The 17,192-nt window shown below is 34.8% G+C and overlaps 1 protein-coding gene across 1 annotated transcript; it reads right to left on the reverse strand.

The window, feature by feature from the left end:
• Positions 1 to 7,222: 7,222 nt before the first annotated feature.
• Positions 7,223 to 16,679, reverse strand: LOC149775098 (BTB/POZ domain-containing protein 6-like). Its single transcript, XM_089944349.1, has 3 exons — positions 16,536 to 16,679; positions 13,773 to 14,045; positions 7,223 to 8,273 (listed from the first exon to the last, which is right to left on the reverse strand). The coding sequence occupies exons 2-3, from the start codon at positions 14,027 to 14,029 to the stop codon at positions 7,223 to 7,225; spliced, it is 1,308 nt and encodes a 435-aa protein (XP_089800475.1). The 5' UTR covers positions 14,030 to 14,045; positions 16,536 to 16,679.
• Positions 16,680 to 17,192: the final 513 nt, after the last annotated feature.

Below are 17,192 nucleotides of genomic sequence, written 5' to 3' on the forward strand. Positions count from 1 at the left end.
TTTAACTATAACATAGTACTTAATATAAATGACATTAAACTGAGTGTCATGTCTGTGAGGACAACACTTACAATGAATTAGATAACTATAAATCATGAAAGAAAACAAAAAAACAATTGTGTTTTAATAGAGTGATAGACTAATCAGGTATTTAGAATGTCCATGTACTGATGATAATGCTGACAATGATTTGAACATTTGAGTTCTGAAAATGTTGGAATTATTTTTATGAAGTGTCAGGTATTTAGAATGTCCATGTACTGATGATAATGTTGACAATGATTTGAACATTTGAGTTCTGAAAATGTTGGAATTATTTGTATGAAGTGTCAGGTATTTAGAATGTCCATGTACTGATGATAATGCTGACAATGATTTGAACATCTGAGTTCTGAAAATGTTGGAATTATTTTTATGAAGTGTCAGGTATTTAGAATGTACATGTACTGATGATAATGCTGACAATGATTTGAACATCTGAGTTCTGAAAATGTTGGAATTATTTTTATGAAGTGTCAGGTATTTAGAATGTCCATGTACTGATGATAATGCTGACAATGATTTGAACATTTGAGTTCTGAAAATGTTGGAATTATTTTTATGAAGTGTCGGATAAATTAATGATTAAAATCAACTGAGAATGTCAAATTGGTGATGACCACAATGACTTGGACATTCCATTTTCACTAACAACATTCTTGGACCTATAATTTAAGAAAATACATTATCTGTTTGCAAAATAATGAATTCTCAGGTATAAAATAAAAACAAAAAGAGATCTATGATAAAATCCAACAAATAAAATTAATTAAATAAATACATAAAAATAAAAGTATTTATCAGTGAGGACAACACTCACTTGGACCATACGACAAATGATACAACAATCAGGAGTTTGCTTAAAACATAAATCAGAAATGAACAGAGTTTATATAATTTTGGTTAGAGAAAAGTATCGACAATTCCTTAAATAACTGAACGGAGAAAAGTATGGACAATTCCTTAAATAATTGGATAGAGAAAAGAATGGACAATTCCTTAAATAATTATTGCCTACTCAAGTTCCAAAAGTGATAAACTAAACAAAAATAAATATGTTTTAAAACAAGCAGTTGTGTTGTGACTAGTCTGAAAGCTGCTGGGCCAACTGCCCATAATGCTTCATATACTTCTCATGAAATCCACAAAGCACACAAAATTTGTTAGAATCTTCCAACAAAGAAAAGAAAACCTATACATTTAGTCAATTTTCAGAAGGATTATATTAACAAATCAACATCGTATGCGTCACTACCTTAAAATTAAATTGCAAAAGAAATTAAAATAAGTTCATTTTTCATGGCACATGCCATGTTTACCACTGTTACTAATAGGGATGAGTGTGTTAAGACATGCAATATTACCACACTGGACTGCATGACAAGGAAAGCTGGCATGTATTTGTACCAAATGAAGATGAGAAAATCAAAAATTAAACATGACATACAAAAACTAAACAAATGATGGTTATAAACACATTGAGTATGTATTGTATAGTCTGAAACTAAAAATAGTTACAAGTCAAATATCATTGATTCCAGGTGCCCCTTTGATACTAAAAACCTGTGTACTATACCAGTTAACAATTATTCAAAGAAGAGACTGAATTAGGCTGATTGTTGTATACATGCATGTTTATTAAACTCCAAAATGCAGGTCATTATACTATCAATCAGTAGATTGTTTTCTCTATACATTTTTGTCAATGCTGTCGATTGCGTTATGAAAACAATTGTCTCAAGGTGTCTTCACTTTTTTTACACGTTCCAGATTTGATGGTATATCAACATTTGTCAAAAAATAAAAGGTATCTATGCCACGTTGCATTCTGTCAGAGTTGGTTATATTTTATTCAATGGGATTTTCTGATGAAGTTTTATAAATGGAATGGCCTCTATATCTGACGGGCATTTTTACTATAAACATAGAAGGCAACTGAACTAATACAGTAAGATTCTCTGACATGTAAATGTTTTTTTTGGAAGAAGTTAATAAAAGTGTTTCTATTTTTATCAGCAGCCATATTTGATGGCAGATCATTTGTACAGATATGAAAGCCATTCTTACCAAGATGACTTACGTCAAAAATTTTGTTTAGTTTTCAAAAATTCATTCAAAAGATCTTCCAGTTTTAGTAATAGTGGCCATATTTAATGGAGAATTGTATAAATCTGAACGCCTTTTATGCCAGGATGCCGTTTCTTAAATCTTAAGTTCTGGTGAGCAGTTTCAAAGGCCATTTAAAGTCGTTTTGTTGTTTAAATTTTAGTAATGGGTGACCATATTTAATGGTGGAATGTACAAACATTAAAGGCCTTTATACCAAGACACTTTCTGTCAAATTTTGTTCAGTGATATCATTTAGCTGACATTTTAAGATGCTGTATTACTATTTTTAGGAATTGTGGCCGTATCTGATGGCAGATCTTGTCATTTGTATAAATTTGAAAGCCGTCTATGTAAGATGTGCCTTATTAGGCCAGGAGGCACGTGCCCCAGAACCCTAGTCATGTGGGATCCCCAGACTGACATGGGTAAATTTGCAATTGTTTAAATAAACCATATATAGGTGTAACTTGCCTAAGGACATTCTTTCATGGTGTATTTATAGATGTATACCTCAAGTGCCACAATGCCGTAAACCCCCCCTGTACGCAAGGATGATTTTTGTTGAATTTTTAAGAGGATTTTGAGAAGTCGTCATTTAAATGAATCTCTGTAAGGGGTCAAACATAAAGCCTTCATGCCTATAGTCGACCTACTTTTATATATGCTGCCAATCAAAAAGTATTTTACTATGACCAAATTGTTGGTCTTCAGTAAATTCATATAATCTTGTTTGGATGTCCATCTTAAAAGAACTGTCGCTATCAGGATCTAAAAAATGGATGCATCTCAAATACAAAATATATTTTTTATCATTGCAAATTAGTGGTTTTTCTCAAAATTTATCCGTCACCTTACTTTCACATTTCAATAGGGTAAAAAAATAAACCTTGCACTTGATAAAAGGGTGAGAAATCACCAATCCACACAAACCACAGTCTACATACTGTGGCAACCCTATTTCAACCAACCATCACAGGATTGAAAATACTTTAACTCTTTTATGTGCAAAATACAGAACTAAGATTGTGTGCTTTCTAGTTCCTTGTGACATTAGCTGTAAATCCCTCTGATAATAATAATAAAAATAGAATCATGATTATCATACAGAATTTTGTCCCGAGTGCGTGTGTGTGTATGTAAAAGGTGCAAATAAGGGACATCAGTGTGAATACAGACCAGGGACACACCTCGAAATGGGGACATCCCCATTTTGTAATGTTGGCTTCAATGGAATGCCAAGGTCTTATTTAATGATACAAACCTTAAAATAAGCGTATCTGAGCATGTCCCCATTTTTGGGGTATTTTTTCACATCATGCTATACACAACAATACACATGTCCCACTCGACTCAAAACCTCGTGTGTATCAGTCGGAAAACTACATCCCCTTTACGCAGTAAAAATTCACACTGTTCTGTCGCCTTGCGCACTTTGCTTCCAAATTACTGACCAAAAATGGCATCGAGAAGAGCGAACAGGATTTAAATCATTTATATAAACACAGACAAATATATATGATATATTTTCTATTTTAATACGTTCATCACACATTTCGCCAAATTAGAGTGGGAACCAAGAAAACTGAATAAAAGGTTTCATGCAGATGTTATGCATGGTTTTTATGATGGACAAGAGATTCCAGCAATTCATCTGTGCTTGTATATTTTATCTCCTATTTAACTCTGAGCCATGTACATTTGGATAAGAAATACACTATAAAATATCAACATTAATTTTGGTTCATTCAAATGTGGTTAGAAGCATAATAACGAACAGTCTACATGGTAACCAAAACAATACCATTTCTTTCCTCCAATTAACCGCATTAGAGGTATATTCAACAAGCTAAGATTGAGCCAATAGGAAACAAAAATAACTTTTGTAAGTATTTGTACATGACACCAGTCACGACACTGAAAATAAAAGCTTTTATACTCAAATTTAGTGGTTCTCGATGTATGATAAATGTGCATGCTGGATGAAGTATAAATAATGTGAAAGAAAACAGATAAACTTTGTTTGACCCAGAGGCAAATTATCAAATATTTCACATTCTGTTCTCATTTAGTCAGTACCTTTTTATATTCTCTCTCTCTCTCTCTCTCTTGGCTTCGTTACTTCTGTCTGTCGTTCTTCCTTCTTGCTAGCTTCATTTCTTTCTGGCAGTAAGTCCCTTGTTTTCCCCTTTTTCTAAGGACCCGATGATAACAGTCAGTTTTTCTCTAATCAATCAATGACCACTAATATGCAACATTAAATTTACAACTGACTTCACTAAGCGAAAGGCAGAACATTAATAATGTTACTTACAAGAGGGGGGCCCCAAGTGGCTGAGTGGTCTAAAGTGCTCTCCGTTACGGATCACTGCCATCTCACCTCTGTCAGCATAGGTTCAAGTCTTGGATTCGGCCAATGTGGGTATGTGAGAAAGCTTGCCAGTAGCTTCTTGAGGGTAGGTGGTTCTTTCCGGGGATTTCCCGGGTTCTTCCTCCACCATTAATACTGGCCCCCATGTATAGCCTATCGTGTGCTGAAAAATGGCGTTAAACCCTACAACAACAACTTACAAGAGGTCTCTTTAGTGAACAAATGAAACTATAATAATTTTCCTCTAATTAATGCATGACCACCAATATCACAACTACACATTTACATTACAACCTCACAATTGCCTGCCTACCTCACAAATGCACTGTTTCTCCTTAATACATTTCCGTAACATAGTGCTGGTGCTTAACTACCATAAAATACAAATCACAACTCAAACACCAAATACTGGGAAATATTTTTCCTATGCTACCTTAAGTCAGTCAAATCATGATTTTAAGCCTCATTTCACCTGTAACTCTACACCACATTTACCATCATAGTAAGAATAAAAGGCGTCTCCAGATAAAAGGACAGTCCCTTCTCGATCATTCAATTGTACGATTTACCACTCACTATCATGAATACTGCACATGGCATCACACAATCAATCCACACAATTAGATTTTAATAGGGACTATTTGGCTCCAGGGACACTTATGCAGCTCTGACCTGACCTCACTAAAACTAAACAACCATGCCATCATACAAAATAAATTTTTGGTGTGTTTCATATTGAAGAGATCTTATCATGCATCGGCTTATTAATGAAGGGGATTACACTAAAGTGGCAAATTTTTGTACACCAAAGTTAAAATTTTTTTACTGTGTGGGACATTTTAAATTCTAAATTGTAGTCTTGCCAACAAAATAATTTTAAATGAAGATTGGCATGCAGATCTTTGATTATTTCATTTTATTTCATACCAGCAAATCCACATCACATACTGTTTACACCAGTGGTTTCCAACTTTTTTGGCTGCAACCCTAAAAATAGTTTTTTTCTGAGCCTCACAGCCATGTTTCAACATTTTGATAAGTTTTGCCAAAATTAAAGAAATCCTGGAGGGTCTCCAGAACTTCCTCACAACCCAGATTTGGGTCATGACTTCGGGGTTTGCATCATAAACATTGGTAACCATGGTAACAAACTGTGTACTACAATGTGTCTGTCAACCGCCACTGACCCAAAGAAGCACAGGGCCACTGGCATCTACACAACATCCAGACATATTTACAGTAATGACACTTTCACTACTTTTAAACCTTCATCTGAAGATCTAAATAAATAACATTATAACACAATGAACATCTAAATAAATAATATTATAACACAATGAACATCTAAATAAATAATATTATAACACAATGAACATCTAAATAAATAATATTATAACACAATGAACATCTAAATAAATTATATTATAACACAATGAACATCTAAATAAATAATATTATAACACAATGAACATCTAAATAAATTATATTATAACACATTGAACATCTAAATAAATAATATTATAACACAATGAACATCTAAATAAATAATATTATAACACAATGAACATCTAAATAAATAATATCATAACACAATGAACATCTAAATAAATTATATTATAACACATTGAAAAGAAAACTAAATCTACATGACCTGGCAAGAAACTTGTGAATTAATTGTTACAGATATTTTAAGACTAAATTGTTCAGATGAATCCTGGTATTCAAAAACAACATCTATTAATGCAAATATTCACACACACACACACACACACACACACACACATATATATATATATATATATATATATATATATATATATATATATATATATATATATATATATATATATATAATTACATAGCACTGTGTTCTGCAAGTCTTACAATGTTTCTTCATTCTTTATTAATGCAAATACTGACATATACACATGTAATTACAAAGCACTGTGTTCTGTACCTTTTATAAGTCTTACCGTATTTACCGCATATGTTGGGACACGATAAAATAATTTTTTTTCCTGTCCCAGAACTTACAGTGAAACATTTTTTCACTTTGGTCATATGTCCCAAGACTTAAGAAACGAAATAAAATTGTATTGCATTTGTGCTTCCCCACCCCCACCCCACTGCACGTTGCAAGAAAATAGATAAATAAAACGTTGAATTGATAATAAATTAAAAGAAAGAAACTAACCTTGTGTTGTTATCATTTATTCCTTTTTTCAACATGAGCATTTAAGAATAAAATATTTCCACGAAATCCGTACGCGTAGGATTCCATATTGTAGCGTGTATCAATTATGTCCGATACCACACACCACGTTGTTCACATGAACATTGAGAAGCAATTGTGTGTGGTTGTGCTCCAAGTTTTGAACATGTTATCCAACAGAAAACTGGAGCCAACAAAATCGCAAACAAGAGGGAAATAGTCAACCGATATCTTGAAGACGCCATTCACGCATGACACGGTGTTGGGTCCAAAATAATCAAGATTGAATTATATCCAGGTCTACTGTATGACAGTATGTCGCAAATAAAAATGATCATTTGAAAACACATTCACTCAAGTATAATTGACAATCTTTTCACCTTACTATTTACCCGCAGATGTCAATGATCCTGTGTATTAATTGTAACCACAGATGCCAAACACATAGAACATAGAAGCCCTGGTGGTGAATAAACATGACTGGCAGCAAGCAGTTAACTCCTTAAAAATGTTTCTTCAGGTATAATCTCAAAGACAATGCCTGGCAGTTGTCCTCTAACTTCATTAGTTGTGTTGTCACTTAAACTTGAAGCCTTAAATCTGAATTTAACCCCTTCACATTCTATTTCTGTCTTTCCTTTTACTCCATAGTAGCTTCCTGGTCCCTTCATAATGAGAATTATGTTATACTGTTTGTCCTTCTCAATTGGAATGGGTTCATCAAAATAGATGTTGTACAGTTTTTCACTTGAGTCAGTTGCTAATTGTAGTCTCTTTATTGCTTTATCTGCATTATATGGAGCTTCCTTGATTGCAAGCGATACCTCATAACTGCCTGCACCTTGGCAGCAACCGTAAACTGTAACTCCGTGGAGAAGAACATTTTTGGAGACTGAAAACATTATTGCATCAGATTTGTCTCGTTTGTAACCCCAACCAGTTGCATGTTCATTAAATCTGTGAATAAGATATCTCTGCTTTCTTTTCTCCATAATGAAGCCATCTAGTGACTGCTGAGGCTTCACAAAATGTTTTAGCAGCTTGACCTCATCTTCTTGTGTAAGGAATCCTGACACAGAAACCACTTCAGTAAAATAGTCCCTGTTCATCAATGGAAAACGCACATGCTGAAGAAGCCCACCCAACATACGTTTCTTATTTTCTGTTGTCAGCTCAATTCCTGCTTTCTGGCACTTACCAACAGCATACTTCTGAAGACCATCATATATCTCCTGCTCTGATAATGCTAAGTCATCTGATTTTATTATTTCTGTCATACACTCCTCAGACAGTTCCGAAAGATCACTTAACTGAAAAACCGCTTTTGGTTGACGGAAGATGAACGCCAGACATTTATCCTTAAGCTGTACATCACTGCAGATCCGGGCATTTTCCAGAGTGGTGCATATGTTGTGGGGTGCCATACTAACTTTCAGGCGACGTAAGCACATGTCAATCAGTGACTGGATGGAGTATTTCTTTGCCATGTTCAGAATGCCATGTACATTGTTAATGTCAATGGTGATGTCTTCACAGTAAATGAACCTATGATGAAAAGTATATCATTCATTTGTTAAATAATTTAATAGAATTCTTCACAAGATGAATTCACTAATTTTGGTGTATAACCAAATCTTCTGTACTGCATGCTTTCTACAAACCAAAAATTTAAACTTTTGATTAACAATATTATTCTGTGTCAACAATTGTGAGCATTTCTACCCCAATTCGCTAATTTTAAGAGAAAATCTGGACAAAGGTATATTTATTCAACGGATGCTGTTCATTTTATTTGCGTGTTTTTGTGTGTAATTTGAATTTGTAATGCAGCTTTAACAATCTGAGTCATAGTACTATGATGTCTGCAGTGTGGCAGTTTATAGCATACATCCAGATTAAACTGAGTTAAAATGTTAAATAATGTGTGTGTACGTGTGTGTGTTTTTTGGTGGGGGTAAAAATTTTATGTAGCTTTAACAATTTTTGGTCATATCGCTATGATGTCTGCAGTGTGGCAGTTTATAGTGATGTCTAGCACTGGGGTATCATGCCACAGGCATGTAGCATCATGTCCCACCCAGTTACATTATCCTGACACCAGGCCGACCAGTCTTAGCACTAACCTCTTAATGCTGAGCCCAAGCAAGGCAGCTGCTATGGTACGACTTGGACAGGGTTCAATCCTGCAACCTCCCACATCTATGATAGATGATCTAACCACTTAGGCCACCAAAGCGACCTGTCATTTTATTACATCCATACAATTTTAGCACAATCAGCCCATATTATGAGAAATCAGCATTTTATTTCTCAATTTTTACTACACAGTAGGTTTGCCATTTTTTAGAAGGAATCTGCATTTATAACATGTAACCTGTATTTCTGGTTCATGCTGTTTTAGGGCTGTTTTTGGGCTGTCACGTGTGCTGAGTTTGACCCAGCTATTGTGTACGTGTTGGTAAGAGAGACTGCATGATGAAAGACTAAATATGCATACTTGTACTAGTCCTGTTATTATGTCAGCTCATGGTATTTTCATCTGCAAATTATCAGATGTGATTTTATAAAATAATAATCCAGGTGCAAAAAATGAGCAACTGTTATTCATAAATTTTATGATTTATAATGCCTTTGATCATAAAATAGTTTTCACATGAGTGAGGACATGTTAACCATGCCAAATAACACATTCTATCCTTAATCCGACTATCAAAAGGGTTACTTAAATGTGATTAAGCTGACAGCAACTAAAAAAGCAATCTCAGCCATAACAGTATTTGCACATTTATCTATTTCTAACGTTCTTCAAAATAAGTTGCCTTTGTTAATAGGAATTTTACTGATGATTTTGTATAATTTGTGTGAAATATTTACTATATTTAATGTAGAATCTCCATGTATACATATTTATGCAACTGTGATAAATATGCTGCACAAGGCTCTGCTTGTACAAAATGTGTAAATATTAGCCATTATCACCACTTGTACAAAATGTGTAAATATTAGCCATTATCACCACTTGTACAAAATGTGTAAATAGTAGCCATTATCACCACTTGTACAAAATGTGTAAATAGTAGCCATTATCACCACTTGTACAAAATGTGTAAATAGTAGCCATCATCACCACTTGTACAAAATGTGTAAATAGTTATTATCACTTGTACAAAATGTGTTAATAGTAGCCGTTATCACCACTTGTACAAAATGTGTAAATATTAGCCATTATCACCACTTGTACAAAATGTGTAAATAACAGCCATTATCACTTGTACAAAATGTGTAAATAGTAGCCATTAGCACCACTTGTACAAAATGTGTAAATAGTAGCCATTATCACCACTTGTACAAAATGTGTAAATAGCAGCCATTATCACCTGTACAAAATGTGTAAATAGCAGCCATTATAACCACTTGTACAAAATGTGTAAATAGCAGCCATTATCACTTGTACAAAATGTGTAAATAGCAGCCATTATCACTTGTATAAAATGTGTAAATAGTAGCCATTATCACTACTTGTACAAAATGTGTAAATAGCAGCCATTATCACTTGTACAAAATGTGTTAATAGTAGCCATTACCACAACTTGTACAAAATGTATGAATAGCAGCTATTATCACCACGTGTACAAAATGTGGGAATAGCAGCCATTAGCACCATTTGTACAAAATGTGTGAATAGCAGCCATTAGCACCACTTGTACGAAATGTGTAAATAGCAGCCATTATCACCACTTGTAGAAAATGTGCAAATAGTAGCCATTATCACCACTTGTACAAAATGTGCAAATAGTAGCCGTTATCACTTGTACAAAATGTGTAAATAGCAGCCATTATCACCACTTGTACCAAATGTGTAAATAGCAGCCATTATCACTTGTACAAAATGTGTGAATAGCAGCCATTATCACTTGTACAAAATGTGTGAATAGCAACCATTATCACCACTTGTACAAAATGTGTGAATAGCAGTCATTATCACTTGTACAAAATGTGTGAATAGCAGCTGTTATCACCACTTGTACAAAATGTGCGAATAGCAGCCATTATCACCACTTGTACAAAATGTGTGAATAGCAGCCATTATTACCACTTGTACAAAATGTGCAAAAGTAGCCATTATCACCACTTGTACAAAATGGCACATGTTGCAATGGCAGATTAGGGTTTATAGTGTTTGCAGCTGAACTCAACTTATAGCACATGTAGACAGTACTGCTTTGTGATCAGAATCTGGTCAAAACTCTTTGCATGGATTTGAATCAGTTCAATATAACAAAGTGTTTTAATCAAATGCAAACAAAAAATGTTTCCTTTCATTTTAAAAACTTGCACGTATTTTGCAAAACAACTTTATCCCCAAAACATGCTTCGATTTTAAATTTATTTTGCATAAAGCTTTATTTTGAAGAGACCTTGGATGAGTCTGATTTTTAGTCTCCCAAACCATGATTGATAAGAGTTATGGCCCCTGATTACCTATCCTCCAAACCTGCTGCATGATTTTTACTAGTTTTGATAAGTAGCTTTTAAAGACGAGACCTCAAATCTGCTTGCCTGTTCTCCTAACTTTGTTTTCTGCAGCCTTATTTTAGCAAAAATATTGTTGGATTTCAAATCAGACTCATTACTTTGTTCTGACAAGACCTTGAACTTGCTTGCCCATTCTCATAACTTTATTTTTTGCAGCTCAATTTTACCTAAGATTGCTGGATCTGAATCAAATTCAGCTTCATACTGATGGTGCCTTGTACAAGTTTAATTTCCAGTATTCCACCTCTTCATTTACAAGAGTTATGTTCCTGGATTTCTCATTCTCCTAAATTCCACAGCATAGATTTGCTGAATTTCCATCAAATGTGGTGTTCACCTTTATACTGATATGATTTCTAAAGCAGGGATCGCACATGGCTTCGCCAATGTCCCAAATATTAAAAATATTTTCCTTATTGCCAGCAAAATATACCATCTGACGATCCTTTTGGTGACAACATTTTCGGCTGTTAAAAAGTGTATATAGAGTCTTGGGTTTGGAGTTGAGAAATTCAAAGGCACCATGACAGGAAGCTGCAAACTTGGATATAAAATTGCACTGGAATCAATTGTTACATAAACAAATCCTTTGTTCATAATGACAAACCACCCTAACACGGCACTGTAATATCATAATCCACATATGCTGATGTCTGGCCTTAGTACTCGGAGCTGTAATATAACCCAAATAGTCATGCTACCTGACAGGCTACAATTGACCACTTCTGAAATCGGGAACTAGAATTGCTACAATCACCCAGATGATGTCAATTTTTTCCTTTTAGAAATATGTACCAATATACTAAGCAAATGGAAAAAATATTCTGTATCTGTCAATGTTTTACAATTATTTGATTTTGCTGCAGCATTAATGGGCATCTGTTTGGTCCTACAAAGAGCGCCTTCAATAACACATGAACCTTCACCAAAGCAAGCCAAACACCTTTGAGCACAGAAAGTCAGCAACAATCTTAAATAAAAACATTGTCCTTTATCATAGTGCTTAGAGCATTTATTGTGCCGTGAACGTTTATTTGCAACCAAAACGTTCATGCTTACGATCGCTACCAATGGCAGTTTAAAACCCCAATTATTAGAGTTCCAATATTTTGAAACAGTAGATATCTGGCCATCTAGTTAAATGAAGGTGGGACATCTCGCATAAAATGCTAACTTTTTAATTTGTTCACATGTTTTCACTTCCCTATGAACAGCCTCATCCACTTGGTAGCCTCTGCATCATGGTAGTTGTCTCTGGCTGACCAAAATCAAGGCCAATTTAAGTACATGTACATGTAGCATATAAACAACTATACAACAACATACTACTAGGATAATAAATATCAGAGTGAATTACTTCAGGAAACATGTTTGTTGACAATGGGATATCGATCAAATGAGGACTACCGTTGTTAATATATATATACAATTTAGTTGTGTTTTCTAACACGATTTGACTGTTACATGAATTTTGTAACATATGAATGAATACCCGAATTCAAGGATTTTTCATATGCATGTATATTATTTAACACGTTGAGGAGTGTACTACACAATATAAGTTATCACTATACAATTGTATTTCAGACAAGTTGTCTTCATTTAATCAAAATGTTCATTTTTTTTCTCAGCATAAATCCTAGTGAGTGAAGACAGGTCATCTCTTACAAATTTCACCTGTATGCAAAATGTCAATTTATTTTCACCCATACCCCTTTACTCATCTAAACACCTTCTTATGTCTACATTGTTACCTTCAGGCTCGGCTAATGTGGGTACATGAGAAAGCTTGCCATTAGCTTCTCATGGGTTGGTGGTTCTTCCCAGGGTTTTCCAGGGTTCTTCCTCCACCAGTTAGACTGGCCACCATGTATTGCCTATCTTGTGCTGAAAAATGGCATTAAACCCTACAAACAACAACACCACCACCTTGGTCCTGAGGATAATGAGATAAATGGATAGTACTGTAGTATGAAAATGGCAACATTTTTTTGAAAATTGGCAACAAAATATTGAGGTTGGAAAGTTTTTGGGGCAAAAACTTTATTAAAATCAGTGCCATCCCAGCTAAATTACTTAATTTTCAGCCATCTACTTCTAATGTGCATACAATTATAACTAGTGGATTGAGGACAATTTTTTTGTAAACATAGGTTTCTGCACCCTACAAACACCAGAAATCATTAGATTTATGTTAAATAATGGTACAAATAAGGGGTGGGTCTTTTTTGCAAAAACACACAAAATGAGATCATCAAATAAACAGATTCAAAATTCATCAGTAAGATACATGTATAAATACAGAGTGTAGTTAGGTGATGGTTTCCACTGAGGATTCCATAAAGTTTCGTAATCGACAGGTGCCTTTTGTGATGGTTTCCATTGAGGATTCCATAAAGTTTCCTAATCAACAGGTGCCTTTTGTAAAGTCACATGCTCTATAACAGGTTATGCAGTAATTCCACAATAATTTTTAATCTGCAAAGATCTCAACAAAAGCGGACCTACAGCAGCCCTTGTTTGAAGATCTCTGGCTCAATATCGGTGATCCTAATTTCATTGGGATTGTTATAAACTGGTCCACACAGCATGCTATAAAATACACAACTTCGGCTTATCAAGATGTATTTGTGTGCTTTAATTGGCTCCTTGCGCATCCCAACTAGAAAGGTAACATCAGTTTGAATTTGTTTTGTCAACATTTGTCGATTACACTCTGCTATTGATTTTCTAGACTGCCAATCAATCTCATGCGACTGATCCATGTTTAAATCAATGTGTCTGAAATATAAAAAAGAACAAAAATTTACAATCATGCTAACAAACAAAATCACAAATACAATGAATGTAAGGTCATGTGACATCTAAATCATGAATTAGAGAGTTTTCGGTCCAGTTATGTCTCTCATGCACTTTTTAGAGTCGCCTTATATGTTCACCTACGTATTTACTTCCCTCAGTGGAGTGCAGCAGCTATATCTCCAGTAATTATCAACAATGAAGAAGAATAACGACATAAAAACAGGCCAGGGCTGATCAGATTCCATAGCTTGACATCCAAGGCTATTTATTGTCAAGGTTGGACAAGACACTAGTCCAGGACAAGTGCTTATCTTTATTTTAAAACCAGTTGGGCATGTCCCAATTTTCATGCTTTAGTCTCTTGATCTGGCCAATAATGACCACTGGGCAGACTGAATGCTTTAATCTAATGCTCTCCAGTTATACATTCATATCCACAGTACGTGGTCATTGATAACTGTCCCATGTTTGCACATTCTATTGCTGAATGCATATTGGGTTAAGCGACTGAACTATCGATCAAAATACTTGAAAGAAAAGAAATATGTTATGGTTAATTATATGTGTTTTAAGTGGCTTTGTTATATTGTTTTTACTCTAAAGCTGATCACCCTTTGATTTCAATCCTATTAAATTAATAAAAGACAATTTACCGACATTAGTGTTGGTTTCCTTTATGAACTTATTAAATGACGGTAAAGAATCTTTATTTTTAATTGATTATACACAGGATCAGCTAGACTGTGTGGCAGGAAAACATGTCAAATATGACACCAGTGAGACAGACATTAGTCATATTGGATTGATAATTATCCAAGGCATGAATCGTTGAAAGAAAGATGTTTTGCAGTTCTTGCAAACAATATACCAAACTGGCACAGACTGGAAATTCAATTTGTTTATTTGTCAATGGAACTGACAAATTCAGGATGTAACCAATCATGTCCCAATATTGCTCTGGACATCACAAGATCTGTACAGCATATGCAAAACACTAGCCAGCATAACATCCCTGAAGTTACAGCTGCTGACACCTTTGAAGGACAAGACATTTGATAACTAAATATGAATGATTTGAAGGAAAAAACGATGGCTGTCCTTGCTGCAGCCATCACCGTTACGGAAAACCATTGTCCGACATGGCAATGCAGTTTTCATTCCAGAAAAACGTTTGTGTACATGTGATTTGGATTTCTAATGTAGCTTTAACAATGTTTCAGTCATATCGCTACGATGTCTGCAGTGTGGCAATTTATAGTGATGTCTAGCACTGGGGCATCATGCCAAAGACATATAGCATGATGTCCCACCCAGTCACATTATCCTGACACCAGGCCGACCAGTCCTAACACTAACCTCTTAATGCTAAGTGTCAAGTGAGGCAGCTGTTAGTATCATTTTTCTAAGTCTTTAGTATGACTCGGCCAGGGATCAATCCCACGACCTCCCGCATCCAAGGCAGATGCTCTAACCACTAGGCCGCTTCAGAAAACCGGTGTTATAATTTGTGTTAATTACAAGAACAGAGGTCATGAGACATCTACTCTGTTATTTTATGAAGTCTTGAGGAGGGAATTTAGGGAAAGTCCAAAGTCCAAATTCCTGTAAATTCCTTACCATTCTTGTAGTAGTTTTTCTACTGTATAGGAGCAAGATATAGTGTAAACAAGATACCCTAACAATCAAAAACTGACAAATTTATTAAGTGGATGGAAGGGAGATTATCCCCAAAATGTCAAGGTTGAGAATACTCTCCCTTTGATGAAATACCTATGTTATTTCTTTGGGGATTCGGTTTGATTTAGTAAACTGTATATATCTCAGGCAAGTTATTAAAATACTGAGAAAAGTAAAAATGGCGAGACAAGTGAATTTGCTACAATCATTAGTCCTGGATGAGTGGATGGTAATTTTTTTAAATTTTGTATCTGCCCTGATTTATACAATGGGTCTGGCTTTACTGTGTGGACCTTAGGTCCCTATAGTGAAGGAATATGTACTAGCTATCTAGCTATAGACCAACAAGTAGATCTCAACCTTTTTTTTTTCTTCTGACATTACTGGTGGTGGAGACCAATGATACTTGGCTGCAGTATTTGTGCTCTAGTTTTCAGCCTTTGGCTCAAATGGGCTACTGGGGCAAATGGGCTACTGGGTCACTCGCTGCAACAAACTGGTCAAAAAAAAAAAAGTGGAAAACAACTTGCTGGCCTAATAAGAGAAGTGAGTGTTCAGGAGGATTTAAGGTCATGGGTCAATGGGTCAATGGAGTTTTACTTACAAACTGCATACAAAGGTCAGTCAAATAAATGTATTAATTATTAATGAGCGGCTGATAATCTGACACCATAAAACTCATATGCATATCGTATCAAGCAATGTTTGACTCAGCTACCAATAATGTCAGATAATTATTTTAAAAAAGCAGAAAACTACTTAGTATGTTTCCAAAAGATATTTCTACCTTACAACAAGAACGTTGATGCATATGGGATATTTTGCCTTCTCCTGCGTCAATACGAATCAGATTCCTTTGACCCCATCCCATTTGTTATATTTGCACATTTGTGATTGTGTTCTGCTATGAAGACTTTTTCCAGGAAGTCGAATCTGGGGTTTTCCACGCCAATATTTAACGCATGCGCAATCAACGTATGTCAACTTATAAGCGATTGTCATCAACACAGTGTATATTCGTAAAGAAAGTTTCAAACAAATTTGTAAAGGTTTGAACTCTGTACACCCTTCACAGAAATAGTGTGTTTAAAAATCATGAGAAAATACTTAAGCAACCTGCCTATATATATATATATATATATATATATATATATATATATATATATATATATATATATATATATGAGCACAAAAAGCATCAGAGAGGACCAGGGCAGCGGATAGGATTTGTTGTCCCTAGGAAAAATTATCCAACAGACCCCAATGAATCACAAATTGAAACAACTGTGGACCCCCTGACCGTTGTGGTCCCCACGGAATTTGTCCTATTCTGTCCGCGGTCCTGGATAGGACTTACAAAGTTGTATGATCCATTTCTGAAAGGAAAGGGGTGAGTGGACGATTTTCGTATGTGACCAGAATTACAATTTGCACAAATTTACGTGTATT

This window comes from Sinohyriopsis cumingii, chromosome 19, assembly GCF_028554795.1.
Source record: "Sinohyriopsis cumingii isolate HCF-2022 chromosome 19, ASM2855479v2, whole genome shotgun sequence".
Classification (NCBI taxonomy): domain Eukaryota; kingdom Metazoa; phylum Mollusca; class Bivalvia; order Unionida; family Unionidae; genus Sinohyriopsis; species Sinohyriopsis cumingii.

What these genes read in the sequence shown, in the direction of transcription:
- LOC149775098 (XM_089944349.1), bottom strand. Translation starts at nt 14,029, where the DNA reads ATGGATCAGTCGCATGAGATTGATTGGCAGTCTAGAAAATCAATAGCA. An exon ending in ATCTTCAAACAAGGGCTGCT is followed by an intron (nt 8,274 to 13,772) that starts GTAGGTCCGCTT and finishes TTTTCATCATAG; the next exon opens with GTTCATTTACTGTGAAGACA.